At 40.1% G+C, this 15529-nt stretch overlaps 1 protein-coding gene across 16 annotated transcripts in view; it reads left to right on the plus strand.

Annotated features, from left to right (window-relative positions):
• PRDM2 (PR/SET domain 2) overlaps window positions 1-15529 on the plus strand; it is a 76019-nt gene that overhangs the window by 16807 nt on the left and 43683 nt on the right. For 10 of the 16 annotated variants that reach the window (XR_011135825.1, XM_068916170.1, XM_068916166.1 and 7 more), the window contains 4 exons: window positions 821-938; window positions 2474-2577; window positions 5644-5796; window positions 11821-11950. Coding sequence is in view for 10 of the 16 variants with exons in the window: in XM_068916166.1 (XP_068772267.1) it covers window positions 821-938; window positions 2474-2577; window positions 5644-5796; window positions 11821-11950 (505 nt within the window). In the remaining 6 variants the exon portion in view is untranslated. Of the gene's footprint in view, window positions 1-820; window positions 939-2473; window positions 2578-3986; window positions 4226-5643; window positions 5797-11820; window positions 11951-15529 lie in introns of those variants that run through there. The other 6 variants (XM_068916175.1, XM_068916173.1, XM_068916171.1 and 3 more) reach the window with 5 other exon arrangements.

Raw genomic sequence — 15529 nt, forward strand, 5'->3', positions numbered from 1 at the left:
AAAGCTATTAGTTGTGTAAAATCCAAGTAAAATGTAGTTTTTCTTGACATAACTGTTTAAAAAAAATAGTGCAGTCTGTAATCTCTTACCTGTATTTCTGTTCTGTGGATGAATTTTAGCTCACCATATTAATGAGCAGCACAGGTCTCACAGACTTAATGCTGAGCCTGAACCCATGTGAAAACCGTATTCTGAAAAATGGACTTATTCAAGTAAACTTAATATTGTGGATAGATATTTTCCAATGTATGAAAAAAGTCCTTCCCTCTTCCCATCTGCGAGTATGGTATAGTAGTGTTGGCAGGTAGGTCATGTTCAGGCAGGAGAATTTGAATACCTTCAGCTCTATTCTCTGACTAGTTCAAATGGAAGTTTTGGGTTTGATTTTAAGGAGAAGCCCAGGGAAATGAATGAAATGGCAAAAGGGCCTGTGAGCTGTATGGAAACCCCATCAGTTAGATTTACCTGCCGTATACTGCTTTCAGTCAAAATGCATGCATTAACTAAAGCAGAAGAATAGTTACCAAAACTTCAGTTGTTGGTGTTCTACATGCATCTCAAAGACCTTTATGTATGTGGTATTAGAACTCCGCGTCAAAGCGTTTACAGCTATTAATGAAAATGGTGAAAACTTTAATGTTGTGATTAAAAAAGATGCTTCTACGTTAGAATATTGATGGAGGGAACCCTAGCTGAAATGGCAGTTTGGAAATTGTACTTCCAAGTCAAGCTGTTGTTGCTTCTACGGGTGGATCGTCTGTGTTTTCTTCTTTGCTAATAGTCATGGTCCTTCTCTTTTTTTTTTTTTTTTGACTTGTAGAACACAACGGAATCTGTTGGCACTGTGGAGACCTTAGCTGATGTACCTGAGCATGTGCTTAGAGGGCTTCCTGAGGATGTGAAGCTCTTCCCATCTGCTGTCGACAAGACAAGGCTTGGTGAGCGCTACAACTTTGAAAAGATAATGGAGGTTTTTACGCTAGCTCACACAAATCGCTCACAGCTGCTGTGAAAATACAGTGCCCCCTTCTGCTGGGTAGCCATGAATCCCTAGTACATTAGTATGAAATGATTTACGTTGGAAAGAGGGATCTACTTCTGCCGCGGTTTCTCCCAGAGCCCAAGCTCGTGTTTCCAGAACATCAGGAGCTGGGTCAAAGGTAGACCAAGATGCAAATAGATTAGGTTATGAAAATATTGGTATGGTTTTTTTCGTCGACTCACTTTCACTTACAGCCCTTTCACCTTTTCCAGCTTGGTTTTTTTATTTTTTGCAGACATCTTAACTATTGTCCCTCTTCCACATCTCCCTGTCTAATCAGTATAAAAAGTTTAATTTATGAGGACAGCTTCAGTGCAGACTTGAAAGCCACTATATGGGGCAAAGTATTGTTTTTGTAATGTATGCAAAAATGCCTGTGTGTGTGTGTGTGTTTTTTTTTTTTTTTAAATGGGGTTTGACTCAGGAGACTTCTGATGGCAGTTACAGTTATGGACTTGGTAATTTAAGCCAGTAGTTTGATGAATAAGCCTGACAGTGGATGCGTTACTGTTAGTAGCAGATTTTGAACTTTCTGGAATAAGGTTAATCTTTTCTAGTATGAACCTGATCTAGTGTGGTCTGAATGGGAACGTTATGTTTGAATTCAGTCAGCTATAAGCAGTAAACATTCTAGAAAACTTTTACTACTTGACTGTGTTTCTATAACTCTGAAAGAGAGAGATACCTTTAGAATATTTTTTCCCCTTCACAAAGTCAGTGTCATCGTGTTGAAATGGAGTGTTTTCCTAATAGACCTGTCCTTACATACCTGCAGGAAGTTAATTGACTGTTTTCCATGGAGTTTGTCTTAAGTATTGGAGAAAACTGTTTTTAGTTTTCTTGTTAAAACAAGTGAAACGTTGTCCAGATTTTCAGTTCATTTAAATCTTGTCAATACACTTACAGGCAGATACACGTTTTCACCAATCTTACATGTGCTTTCCTTCTAAATGTAGTATTAGTTAGTTTCACAGCTTCTGTGGGGGCTTTATTTGCCTGGATGTGTTTCATAGCAAGCAAGTAGCTTTTTTTTGTTTTAGTGACATATTTACTCAGTGAAGTAGCTGAAATCTGGAACTTTACACTGTATAACCCGTAAGGAAAACACTTTCATGGTATTTTTGAGTATTATCTGAGGTACAGGAGAAATCAGAAGTCATTTTTGGTCTTCAGACCTACAGTAGCTTGTGAGCAAAGAATAAAACCAGTCAAATGCTTAAACCTTTTACAATTGGAGTGAGGTTTGGGGAGTAATGAGATGTTTCCTGAATTCACTTTAACTTCACTTTGCTTGTTGTGATGTTATTATTGTAAAATGCTCCCCCGTCTGAGATAGACAAACATTTAATGAAGTTAGGAAGTCTGAATTGTGTAGAACACTTGCTTGAAATCAGGTGGATTCATTGTAACTACTGGTATGTATCTTTCCAGGGGTCTGGGCAACAAAATCGATTTTAAAAGGCAAGAAGTTTGGTCCATTTGTTGGTGACAAGAAAAAGAGATCTCAAGTTAAGAGCAATGTATACATGTGGGAGGTAAGAAACGCCTTGTAAATGCGAAAAGTATCAGTCAATATATTGTTTGCCCCTTAATTTTTCCAGAAATTCTAGATGTAGTTGTTATACAGAATTATCATCATCGATCTATGCTTTCTACTACAAACATGTATTTTTAGACAAGTAGTTTCAGAGTAATAATAGAGTATTTTTTTAATTTTAGAGTTGCTTTTGCGCTTAAAGTTTTTGTAGAAGTTCTCAACAGTTGCAGTATTTCTTGTGTTCCTCTGTAGTCTTCAACAGCAGGGGAAGTTCTTGTATTTGGGCTTGCCTTAAAGTGAATACATACTGCTTGGACGGTTGAATAGCTCTTTGAGCTCCGCTGATAGTCATAAGGCTTACGTCTTATTATGCAAATTGAAAAATTTAGGTGTCTTAATCTGGAGTTGAATCCTATCCACAGTGTCCTCAAATAAGACGGTTCATAGCTATTCCCAAAGACTTCAGCCTTTAAGGCACATACAGCAAGCGCCTTTAAGGCGTGAACGGTCGAGGAGGAGGGATGGGAGGGACTGATACTTGCCAGTTTACAAATTTTTAGGATGACGATATGGATAGCAGTCATCCTTCTTGGCCACTAGCTTGCTAAAATGAGAATGCCTGGAACACTGAATGCGTGTACAAAACTTAATGTTAATCCCTATCAGAGAAATGGATCTAAACAGTTTCTCATAAATGCAAATTCGCTATCAGTAACAGAAGAAAGCGTTCAAGTAGAATGTTTGTGTTGAGTTGCTGCTTTCAGAAACTCCCCTATATAAAGTGTATCTCATTTTGATCTGGTACAAGAACATTGAGTAAGATTGGATCACAGTCCAGTAAATCATTGACCGTGCACTTCTCAGTGCTGGATTCTGAATGTTCTCATTGGATATGTCTTAATATTCTCGAAGTTTGTTGAAAGACGATAGTCACAAACAGCCTGTTACAAGGTTTCATAGTTTGTAACGCTGGGAATGAGGAGGGTCCTTTACTGGATTTCAGAGTAGTTGCTTGTTGCTTTAATACTGGTTTTGAAATTAATGAGAAGTCAGCTAAAATGAGACCGCAACAGTTGGCCCCATATGCTGATATCTGAAACCACTCCAGCAGCTTAACTATTACAAAATGTAATTTATGAAAGAACGATGGTGTTTGGAAGTAGTCCTGTATGAGGGCCTTTCGCAAAATCAGAGCAGCCTTTTTGCCAAGAGTCCTTTTCTTTTTTTTAGTGAAGTTAATCTAAAGAAAAAGTAAGGCTCCTGAGAACCGCTTGGAGATGCTAGCTTAAAGTTAAAAACTGCCAACTGTCATGCTACATGACTAAGATGGGTTTTGTGTGCCAGTATTTGCTTGCTGCAGCTGAGGAAAGAAATACATAAATTGAACGTATTTTCCTTTTCTGTCAGAGAAAAGCCACTGACAGGAAAATGATGGCAAGTGATTGAAAACTGTGAGGGAAATGCCACCTGCTGATGAGTTCAGAATGAGCGGCACAACTGCACTGAATGGTCTTGATCCTGGTTTACAGGAATCATTTAAAGTCACAATATTACACAGAGGAGTTAAAACTATTTCCTTTCCCACAGTGCACAAGCTCTTTAAACAAAATTCAGTAAATCAGAAGCTTTGACTGAAAAGTAAGCAGGTATTATGTTTTGCCATACGTTCTGTATTTACTAACACTTCCACGGCATTGTTTGGCTGTTCTTTTCTTCCATTTTAACCAAAGGGATTGCTTTTACGGTCTTGATCTGTGAAGCTGTTTACTTTCTCATATTGCAAGGGTTGGGTGTGCTGATGAGCATTCTTTCAAAAGTCAGCTGATGAAATCCAGGCTGGAACAGTTTAAGCGAGGGAAATGTTTCCTTTTTCTCGCTTGGAAAGAGACAGAGACGATTTTGACGTGTCTATGGAAACATTTTATAAAATTCGCGATTGATAAAATTCTGTTTTAATAAAACAGCAGGATATCAGCACGAAAGAAATGAACTTCACTAAATGGTTCTTATTTTTAAGCTACTGTAAAAGGGTACTTTAAAGTGAAAACAGGTAAAACCTTTGGAAAAGACTTAGAATTATTTGTAAACTATGTATGGGAAACAAAGCTGTAGCAGTGTGTAACAGAATGGAAAAGGTATGGAGAGGTCTGAATTTTAGTTTATTCCTTTTATCTGTGCTGGTGCTAAGCAAACACTGCAGGAGATGAAGAGCTAGGGAGGTGGGGCTTTGCAAAGAGATTTCTTGCAGGTAGAAGCTGATCTTTATAGACTTAACCAAAAGGGAAAAAAACCCACATAATTTAGTCAAATCACACATACTTTTCCAGTGGCGTTTTTCTGAAATTCTGTGAGCTGCCCAGTACTTCTGAGGCACTGTGTACCTGCCAGTATGCCTGTCTCCTGAGACAAACTATTTCTAAATAACAGACAAATGAGAAAAACCAGCTCCAGTTGCTGAAGTGGTGGGTTCTTTGGTTCGGCAAACATTCGTAGCATCCACAGAAAGCTTTTCTTATAGGTGTCTAGCTTAGATTATAATAAGAAATGTGGGAGACACATAACACATCTTGAAAGAGAAGCAGAATTGCGAGTCAGCTGAAAATACTGAAGACTTGTCAGTAACTTTGTTTTATTGCAAGCTATCTTGGAATGTAAAATGAGCAGAGTTTCAAAACATTTGCCCATAAATGGAAACCAAAGAATTTACGTAGCATCTTGGACCATACAGAACTTTATAGATGGGCCAGTTTTTTTTCCAAAGTCATCACAAAACTTCTGAATGGTGAAGATGCTCTTTAATCTCCTGAAGCAAGATTAAATGTGTATTATACTTTCTCTTCTCTTTCCAAATAAAGCAAATACTGCTGACTTTTATTTAGTCACTCGTCCCAATTCATCAGACAGTAAAATTAAACTTCTGTTGTGTTTGTATATATTTTTTTTTTCCTTAGCTGATTACTACTTTATATAGCTTTAAAATGTGTTCTGTGTTTTAGTGCATTTATGCTTCAACGCTAATGTAGTTGTCCGTTTGCTTGGGATAAATGTCATTTTTCTTTCTTAGGTATATTACCCAAACCTGGGATGGATGTGTGTTGATGCAACTGATCCCAACAAAGGGAACTGGCTACGGTATATAAACTGGGCTCGTTCGGGGAAGGAGCAAAATCTGTTTCCTCTGGAGATCAACAGGACCATTTACTACAAAAGCTTAAAGGTATCAATGTCTGAAGAATCAGTTATTAGGTTTTTTAAATACCTTTAATTCCCCTTTATCCGAATCCTTTTTTTTTACCTTTTGTATTAAATGGATTTTGAAGCATTTTATGACATACAATTAAAATATTGCAAATGCTTAGTTTCATTGGTCTAAGTTCTTCCCTGTCAATGCAGTTGACATTATGAACAACTGTTAAAAATGAGGGTATGTATGGACGTTCCATCTTTTTTGTTTGTTGATGATTTGATGTAGCATCAGTGTTGATACAAATGAGGATGGATAGTCGTAACAGGTTAATTGCTAAGTTCCTGTAGATACTGAAGGCACTTTGCACTGAGGATCTGTTTGAGGCTTTGTTCAGAAATCACTTGTTTTTATGGTCTTTGCATCATATAAAAAGACTGGTTACCAAGACACTTTTATAGGCAGCTTTATGAAACAAATTTTCCTGATTTTATTCGCGTTCAGCTTTGTTTAGGGTGTGAGAGGAAATAAAGGGTGTAATCTGTGGGGAATTTTATCTCCCAAACCAAGGGGAAGAATGGTTAGATTATAAGTAACGGTGAAGTATGTTAGTGTTGGAATATTGTAGCTATTGCAATTACTTGAATCTTTGAGAACTGTGAATCTACTAGCAGGGGGTATACTTTGTTCCACTCTTCTTCTAATAAAGGGTTTTTTGGGTGTATAAAGTCTTGCTTTTAGTCTGTGCCTGTTTCTTATATTTCCTTGCAACGTCTACAACATTTCTAGATGACAGAGTAGGTTATTATCATGCAGTTTTGAAGTTTATAGGGCAAGATGAATGTATGTAAAACTTCTATACTGTGCTACTGAGTTTTAGGTCACTTAAACTAGATGGAAAAAACCTCTAAATGTTTTTTTTTGAATTTTCTAATAGCGTTGAGATAGCATTCAAGTAGAGATTCCCTGTTGCCAGCCCTACTAGTGACATCTCTTCTAATGTTTATTCAATGAGGGCAGGCTCTCGGTGTGAATCCGTAGCTAGCTTTGTTTTCTTGGACATTTTATCCTCTGTTACCTCCTCCCTTGCCCATAGTCAGTTGTTCATTAATGTTAGTGTGCTTTCACTGTGCTTTTGGAGTAAATTCCTCTTACTGAATCTTTTCTGCAATGGTTTTAGTCCTGATAAGTAAAGATAGGCATTCACACTTCAAATTGGTTTTCTCATGGAGAGTATCCCACTTTGGAAGATCATTGTACTGCTAAAAGAGGCTTGAGCGATGCTGACAAAGCAACAGACACCTTGCTTCAGTACCTGAAATGTCTGTTGTTCTCCATCTTCTTGACTATCTTCTCTAGTGACCTGATGAATTTTATTCTAGTAAGTCTTGCCAACGAGATCATGCTGTCGAGCAACTCTTCCTGAAGCATGCTGGAGCAGCCAGTAAGGACCGGTTTTATTGGGTTCAAAATCTGTCTGGGCACTTGTTGCAGTGTGGTGAGATTTTGAGTTTTTGACTGGGATGTGAATGGGGCTCTTCAAAGAGCAGTTTTGATTTCGATGGAGTTTGTTTGCACTTGCAGCAACCAACTTGGATATATTTGTACTGTGCGTTTCCCTGTGTGCTCCTGGATTATTATGCTTCAATTTAGTGCTAGCAGTACCAAACCCAGGCTAACTTCTAGAAATTCATCTCAGTGTCTGCACTGTATGCTCGTTGGAGGGAGTGTTACCTGAGAAACTGTTACCTCCCGGCTGGCTCTGCACGTAGGCTTGCTGGCGTGCCGACGTACTAAGCCTCTTAAAGGCTCACTGCAGAAGCAGCAGCCCTGGATAGTTCTGGTTCTGGGTCTAGCACAAAGCGGGAGCTCCTGGACCTGAGCTGACGTAGGTAGAACCCCACCGAGTTGTTTGTGCCCTGGGTTCTTTGTTCCGGGAATGCAACGCAGACGAACCCGAACTAGCTCTGTAGGAGCCAGGTTGAGATCTCTTGTGTTAGTAGTTCCAGCTTCATGCCTCTCAGAAGTGACCAAGCTGTCACTTGGTCCTGTTTCCAGGACCAAGTTAGTCCTAGATGTGTTGTAACCGTGGTCCAGCAGTATGACAGGTTGCCCCTCTTGCCCCTCGATTGTCACTACATCTATGACACAGCTAACATGGTGGGTATTTTAAGAGGTGGTGGTATAATTCTGAGTTGCTTCACTATGCAAGGATGAGGTTATGAAGTAAAGTTCAACTTTGCTCCGTGTTGGGAGAGTAATGAGTTCCTAGTAATGAATGTTAGTTGACGGAAATTGCATGCCTAGGTTCTCAATTATTTTGTTAAACAATCTATTTCAATATATTTTACTGTTTTTTCCCACCCTCCTGAAGGTGATACCTAAGGAAAATTCTGATTTTGCAAATGTCACTTTTAAAGTGACACGTAACTTCTACATGAAGTTAAACAATTTTCACAACCATTGAGCTTTGAGCATTCAATCAGCATACTATAGGTCAAGATATAGAAAGTCACATCTCAGGTTTTTAATTGTGCAAATGGACAATTGCAGTTTAATAGGAATTCTTTTAATACAACATTCTGTTTAATGTGCCTTGTCCGTTCCATGGATATAAAAACCAAAGGAGAGCATTAAGAAAGCTTGTTCTATCTAGCGTGTCATAGACTTATTTTTCATTATTTGCAGTGACAATAAATTTATAGAAACCAGATTTCTGAAATAGTGTCGAGCAACTTGCAAATAGAGCTGCAAGAGACTGACGGCATAGGGCAAAAAAGTAACGTAGGAGACTTCAGATTTATGATCTCAAGGGCAAATTACTACATTAAAGCATTTGGCTGTTATTTTGTCTTTTGTATCAGTTCTTACTATCCAACAATTTAGAAACTGCGGGGAAAATTCATGCGTGGAAAAAATATTGTGCCATTTTCTGCTTTACAAAGTACTTATACTTGTATGTCTCTAATTTAAATGCTTATTTTTGTCTCACCTTCTGTGCCTTAGATTGACATAACTCCTTACTGATCACTGAGACTAAAAAAAGCATTTAATAAGTAACAGTGTACATACTGATGTTCTGTGATAAAATGTTCCTGCAAGTAGTTAATAGATGTAGAGGCACATAAACATAATTTTTTATCTTATATAGGCTGTAGATTAACTGGGGTAGATATTTTTGCCCTCACTCTTAGTGGCATGTAAAAGTTGTTCTGTAAATACAATCAGATAGTTGAAATGCTCTCTGCTATAGATTGACCAGTCCTGCAGTTAATGTAGGTTTAGGAATATTTTAAATATCCTTCTCCTGCATGTAATGTGTTGTGGTGCATGCGCTGCCATTTCAAAACTGTTTTAAATTTCCAGGTGCTGGTACACATGGTTCTTTCCTGATCTTTATCGTGATTGATAAATATAGGGGAGTTCTGTTTGGTGATGCCCAAACGATAAAGTTCTGACTTGCCCCCAAAAGAGGACTTGGTGGCTTGTATGTCGTTTTACCCTGCTTTACCTGGTGATGCTGCCAGAGCTATTAATTTTTTCCCATGTTTTTCTTAGGCTTTTTCTGCATTTCTAATTTGTAAGTTAAATAAGCTGATTGCTAAGCTGCATTGCTAAGATAAGCAAAGTCTGAATTTGCTTGGTGTGAAAGAACCTCAAAGCTGCACAGAGTTTTCATTTCCCTCTTCTCTGTCGTAAATGAATAGTAAAATTCCACGTTGGGGAACTTCTGATGAGGTCTAGGATAGGATTTTTAAGTAAGCACAAGCAAATACAGTTCTCTTCCATCTTCTCTTCCCCTTTACTGGATGACTAGGGATCTTTGTAGGCCGCTTTGCGTATACTTTCCCCGGTATCCGTGAGATTTGTGATAGTTCGTTGAAACAGCTTAAACTCATTATGGGGCTTCAGAAGTTCTTCCTGCCTCTCCTAATGAAATGAGCTACTTTAATAGTGGTGTTGTGCACATAGTGCTGATCTTAATGCTTTTTCTTCAAGAATTATTATAATAAATTACAGAGAAAACTCAGTTTCAAAAGGTCTAATCAGCTTGACTGAGACTGTTCTTGATTTTTAAGGTGAAAATAATTTGCTTATGGAAGGAGGGTGTGTCAAACAGGTTTATAATAACTTGTTACATAGGAATGCAGTGTTAATTAATAGAATAGGGTTTTCCAGCGAAGACAAATACGCACAGGTACTACCACATCGGTCCACAAACTGTCCACTGGGGTCACAGCTGGGGGGAGGTGAGCCACATCCATGTGCAAAAGCACAGTATTATAGTGAAAGACGGCATCTGTGGGGGAAAAACATACTGGTATACGGTCAGACAGGTGAATGTATGTCTCAGATTGTATAATGCCATTCATTGTACACATACAAACATTGCATCATGCTGCACAGACTCTGTTAACTTTGGATGCTCCTTTTGAAAAGAAAACACATTTCAAAACCACTTCAAAGGAAACCTTTTGAAAAGAAAATCGCCAGATTGAAGAATGCTACCTGTCACAGTTAAAGCATAATGCATGAAAAAGCACGTGATGGTTACAATTTCAGCCCAGTAGGCCTGTCCATAATTCACTCCTTTTTTTTTTTTTTTTAAACTAAACTACCCCAACCTACCACTATTAGACAAACAAGCCAGAGATAATAGCTTTGAGGAAGTTGGTTCCTGGAGGTGGTGGTAGAGGTGGTGGTGCCCTCAGTAGCTGTACAAGCAGCGTTTCGTCAGTGTAGTTCTCTTCTCGCTAGTATTGCTACTGAGGGAGCTGTTGCTGCATTGCACCTTAGAAGTACCGGGTTAGAGGGCTTCATTTAGACTCGAGAATAATGGCTCCAAAACTCAATTCGCCAAGCTGCATATTAGTTCCAGACACGAAACTAACAAATTATGCGCTCATTATCATTGCGTGGTTGCATTGCCAACTCTTTCTCGGAGTCTCTTTATATATCGGTAAGTTGTTTGCGTTGGCCAACTTCTCTTCGTTCCTTGCTGCTAGACAGCTGCAGAATGGGACCATGCAAATATCTTTACCGCTGTTTATCCATCAGGCATCCAGAACTGCAAAGGAAGCCAAGTAGGTTTTGCTTATAGTGGAACTTGCAGATTTAACGTAGTTTTGGGGATCTTGCATCTCCTGTTGCTCCAGTGCCAGAGGGTATGGAGGTAACTGTCACCTTTGTCAAGTGCTGGGAGACCAACTAAAAGAAGTGCTCCGTAACAAACGGGTCTCACTATCATTCCATATAGAAAAGTTGCCTTTGGCTTCAGACTGGAAATAAAAGTCTTAGGATACCTGTTGCTCTCATGTAATGACTTTAAAAATAGTATCTTATTTCTGGCACCCCAATGTTCCTTAACTCTGGGGGGAAAAGGGATATTGCAGTTAGGCTATAGGAAGGCAAATACGTTTTTGTCTTTGGATAGAATTGTTCAGGGAATGGAGAAAAATGGGATTGAAGGAAATAGACAGCACTACATCTTAGGCTACGAAGTTGGAGTACTTGCTAGTGTAGGGCTCTGAAACTATTTTAAGGAGGAAATAATTGTCAATTAAGGATCGATCAGGCTGATGGAGGCAGTGGTGGGAACTGGTGGTAACTGCGCTACGGCCCGTTCAGTGGCCTGTTCTTTGAATCTTTGGGTTGGATTTAAACAAAAAAGAAGCGGAATAACGTGGAAGGGCAAACGGTCCTTCCCTTGTTGCGCTCAGTTGAGCGGACCTCCTGGAAACGCGCGGTAGCTGCCGCCTCTGTCTTCCCCCTTGCTGAGCCGTGGTCCCCGGCTGGGGGGCGAGCGCTGGCGACGAGGGCGGTGGGCGCGTCGCGCCGGGGGCTCGGCGCTGCGCACGCCGCGGCGGCGCGGCCCTCCCGCCGGCAGGGGGCGCGAGCGAGCGGGCGGCGCCCTTCCCGCGGGGCGGCGCGGGGCACAGCCGTGGGCGCCGCGGCCGCTCCCCCCTTCCCTCCCTTCCCCCCCCCCCCACCTCCGCGGCCCGCCGCCAACAAGCCGCCGCCTGATTGGTGCCGCGCGTGTCTCTTCTCTCCCGCCAGCCAATCGCGCCCGGCGAGGAGCTGTTGGTGTGGTACAATGGGGAGGACGACCCGGAGATAGCAGCCGCTATTGAGGAAGAGCGAGCCGCCAGCGCCCGCGGCCGCCGGCACTCCCCGAAAGCCAAGAAAGGTAGGAGCCGCCCGCTGCCCCGGTTCCTCCCCCCCCCCCCTTCCCCTTCCCCGGCCTGACCCGGCCCGGCCCGGCCCGCCGCGCACCAACTTCCCGGAGCCGGCGGTGGCGGCCGTTGGGGGGGGGCGGGGGGGCGGAAAGTTTGTTTTTTTTAAACCGATACGCGAATATCTGTTTGCGCAACGGCGCGCGGTGGTGTCGCCAACGGCCAACTGCTGGTGCGGGCGGGGGGGCCGCTGACAGCGTTGGCGGGCAGGGAGCGGAGCGTCGCCGAGCGATTTCCCCTCCCCCCCCCTCCCTTATTATTATTATTATTATTTTTTTTTAATTTTAAGCCGTGCAGTTGGTGTCCACATGAAAAACGGAGGCTTTATTTTTTTCTAAAGGGTTTTCGCCTGTTGGTATTCCTAAAGCGCTGGGGATCCGGCCCGTGCAGCTTTGAACGGCTACTTCTGGCCGAGTTTGGCGGAGGAGAAGGATGGGAGAAGAATTGGGAGGGGGGCGGGATGCACACGTTACTCTCTATAAATATATCCGAGCGGACATCCATTATTTTTTTTTTCCATGAATAATTTCGGTAGGGTTATATATATTTTTTAGAGCGTATGTGCCTCCAGACATGGCCTTATATAACAGGTATTTTGACTATAATTCTAGGCCAAAATCACACTTGAGGAAGCTATCACAGGGGGGTAAATAAAAAAAGGAAATATTTACGGTCGTAGCACAAGGGTATCTATTCCTGTTGTAGGTGAACGTGTACTTTGGAATTCTCTGAAGGTATGCGGTGAGCCAAAGAAGGAAAGGAGATAATATTTAAAATGGCCTTGTTGTACATGTTTTAAAATGATAATTTAGGGCCTGGTTATTTGCACTGCAGTTGACTGTGGAACTCCCCTTGGCACCCGCATGAAATATTTAGAAAAACAAGTTTTTAAGCTCTGTTTATTTTAGAGATTGGGGAGGGGGCACAATTGGTAATTCGTTTATACACAGATTTGTAGGTTAGGTTATTACAAAATCTGAAACGCCAGCACTGATTTTTTTTTTTCCTAAATGGGCATTATCTTAGCAAATAGAGCTTGTGTGCCTGTTATTTACCTGAATGGCTAGAAAAACGACTTGAAAGAATTTGATTATGTTATAAATCAGAAGAGTCAGACAGAATCATTTCTAAGATAATTTTCATGGCATGGAAGTTTTATTTGCATGCAGAGAGTTGCAGATAAAATATTAGTAAGCTGATTCAGTAGTTCCTTTTATGGAGTTCTCACAGTTATGTATTGTACAGTTTCAAATGGGAATCATTTGGAACAATAGGTCTTCACCCTTACTTTATAAACAAACTCCTACTCAGGGCTCACAAATTTTCAGAAGTTGTATATATAAAAAAAACAAACACCCAAAACACAATATAGATAAGACATTTAAGTATAACCAACAAGTAATTTATCTGTGCAGCTATACTCTTGTATCGTTAAGCAAAAAGACCAAATTCGTAGCATTCGGTTACTTTGATTTGTTATGATTAAGGCTTTATCGTCCATGCTGTAAAAGATAAGTTGATTCACAATATGTTCTTTGTTCTGTTCTATATGTGTGTATTTTGAAATGTTTAGTCCTTTTTTTTTTTTTTTTTTAAGTAGAGTGCATTGGATTATATTTATTCCTCTAATGTTATTCTCAGTTATTTTTAGTATTTGTAATAATATCTGCTAATATTTGCGGTTCACTCCAATTTGCCTGCGAGAAACATAATATTTTTGTTAAATTGATAGCAATTGAGATTCCAAAATGGTTTCCATTGATAACTGTTTTTCAGATTCAGCTGTATCTCTTGGATGTGAAAGTTTCCATACTTGATCTTAGCCCTGAGTTTGAGATTTTTTATGAGAAAGTAAAGGAAACTGTGGTGAGCTTTGAATCCAGCAGGGGTAAAAAGTAATTTTGTGTTTTGAAATAATTCAAACTGTGCTACAAAAAGTGTGGAGAGAGGGGAAGGGGGAGAAAAATATTTTGATTTTACTTTTTGCAGGTGAAAAGATCTTACTAAAAGATAGTTGTATAGGTTAATTGCCAGCTTTATAAACTTGGGTAGCTCTTCAAGAGTGCTGTGAAATTTGAATTTATTAGCTACCTGAGCAGATTAGTTAGTTCCCCTTCATAAACTTTATTTTGGTCTGCTTGCAGATTTTGTCTTGCAGTTTGGAGGAAAATAGCAATAAATAAGTGCCAAGTTTGATCAAGTGTGCATCCTTTAGAAATGTGTTTTCCAGAAAAGAAAATGGACAGTTTGAAGTTTTATGAATGACTGGACAAGACCTCACTTGTGAGGTGTATTGGTATTTAGTTTTTCAAACCATGCGGTGATTAAAGAGCTGCTAACTATTCTTCAGTAAAACAAGCATCTTTTTGATTTTTTTGTAATGTGTTTTAGGCTTTGTCCTTGGGCACCTAAAAATATTTAGCTTCTGGCAAATAGCCTCGTAGCTGCAGTTTATTTAACGATTTTTCTGGTTATATCAGAAAAGGTGAGCCTTCTACAGCTATTAAAACTTTACAGTGGGGTGTTTATGCCCAATTAATCAAGACTTAAATTATTGTAAAACTTATTTCATGTCAGTATAGGAGGGCTCTTATTTCTGAACAAATCTTCACATGGTGTCAACTCAGACTCTCTTAACGTGAGAGGTAGGCCTTGAGGACATTTGTAAAATTGAGATGGCATTTAAGAATCAGCAGCTGACCAAGTCTGGGATAGACACAAAATGTAGATTGTAATATTATGTTCTGCTTGACCTTGATGTGACCTCTGTTTGCAAGTGATTACTGACACTAGGTTCATAATCTCCTTTAGAGCATATTTATGATGGCACCTGACATTCCTCTCTATTTACCAGTCTCCTCTAACGCATTTACAGAAGGCAGGATCTTGGTTATGTCTTGGTCATATTTCTGAAAACTCACTTGCTCTTTACTTGCATAACTTCTTCACTGGTTAAATCTGATCGTGCATATTACTATTCTTACAGTCTACCATCAGAATACTTTGCGACTTTTTGCTCTCAGCGCAGACAGTTGCAGCCTGGCTTCATTCTAGGTCTTGGTAGCTGGAGTAAATCCTTTGCGTTTTCCTTTTAGCATGCACAACTGCTTAGGAGTTGTTGGGAAAAGTGAAAATTCTTATCTGTTTTTCTGCATTGCAACATTGTGTGTAAAAGAGATGTTGCTAATGCACGTGTTTGAGATCTGGAAAGAAAGTTAGTAGGATAAGAATGTAATGAAAACAAAAACAACCTGTTGAGGAGCTTTCTTGGGTAGCATCTCTGATTTTTATCAGAAACACCCCCCCCCCCCCCCCCCCCGCCCTGAGTTGTCTTTGACGTGATTACTATGTGGGTAAGAGCCAACAGCTGCTGTGCACGAGAAGATTTTCTTAGTTGACCAGTAGCAGAAAAATGATCTAAAACATTGCTTTGCTTTTACATATTCTGAAATGTCATTTAATAGTTGAGCTTTCTTACCACTGTCATCCATTTCTCCCAGTTTGTGGTTGATAGGCTTCTCTCTTGCTAACCA

This window comes from Struthio camelus, chromosome 21 (assembly GCF_040807025.1).
Source record: "Struthio camelus isolate bStrCam1 chromosome 21, bStrCam1.hap1, whole genome shotgun sequence".
NCBI classification, from domain to species: Eukaryota; Metazoa; Chordata; class Aves; order Struthioniformes; family Struthionidae; genus Struthio; species Struthio camelus.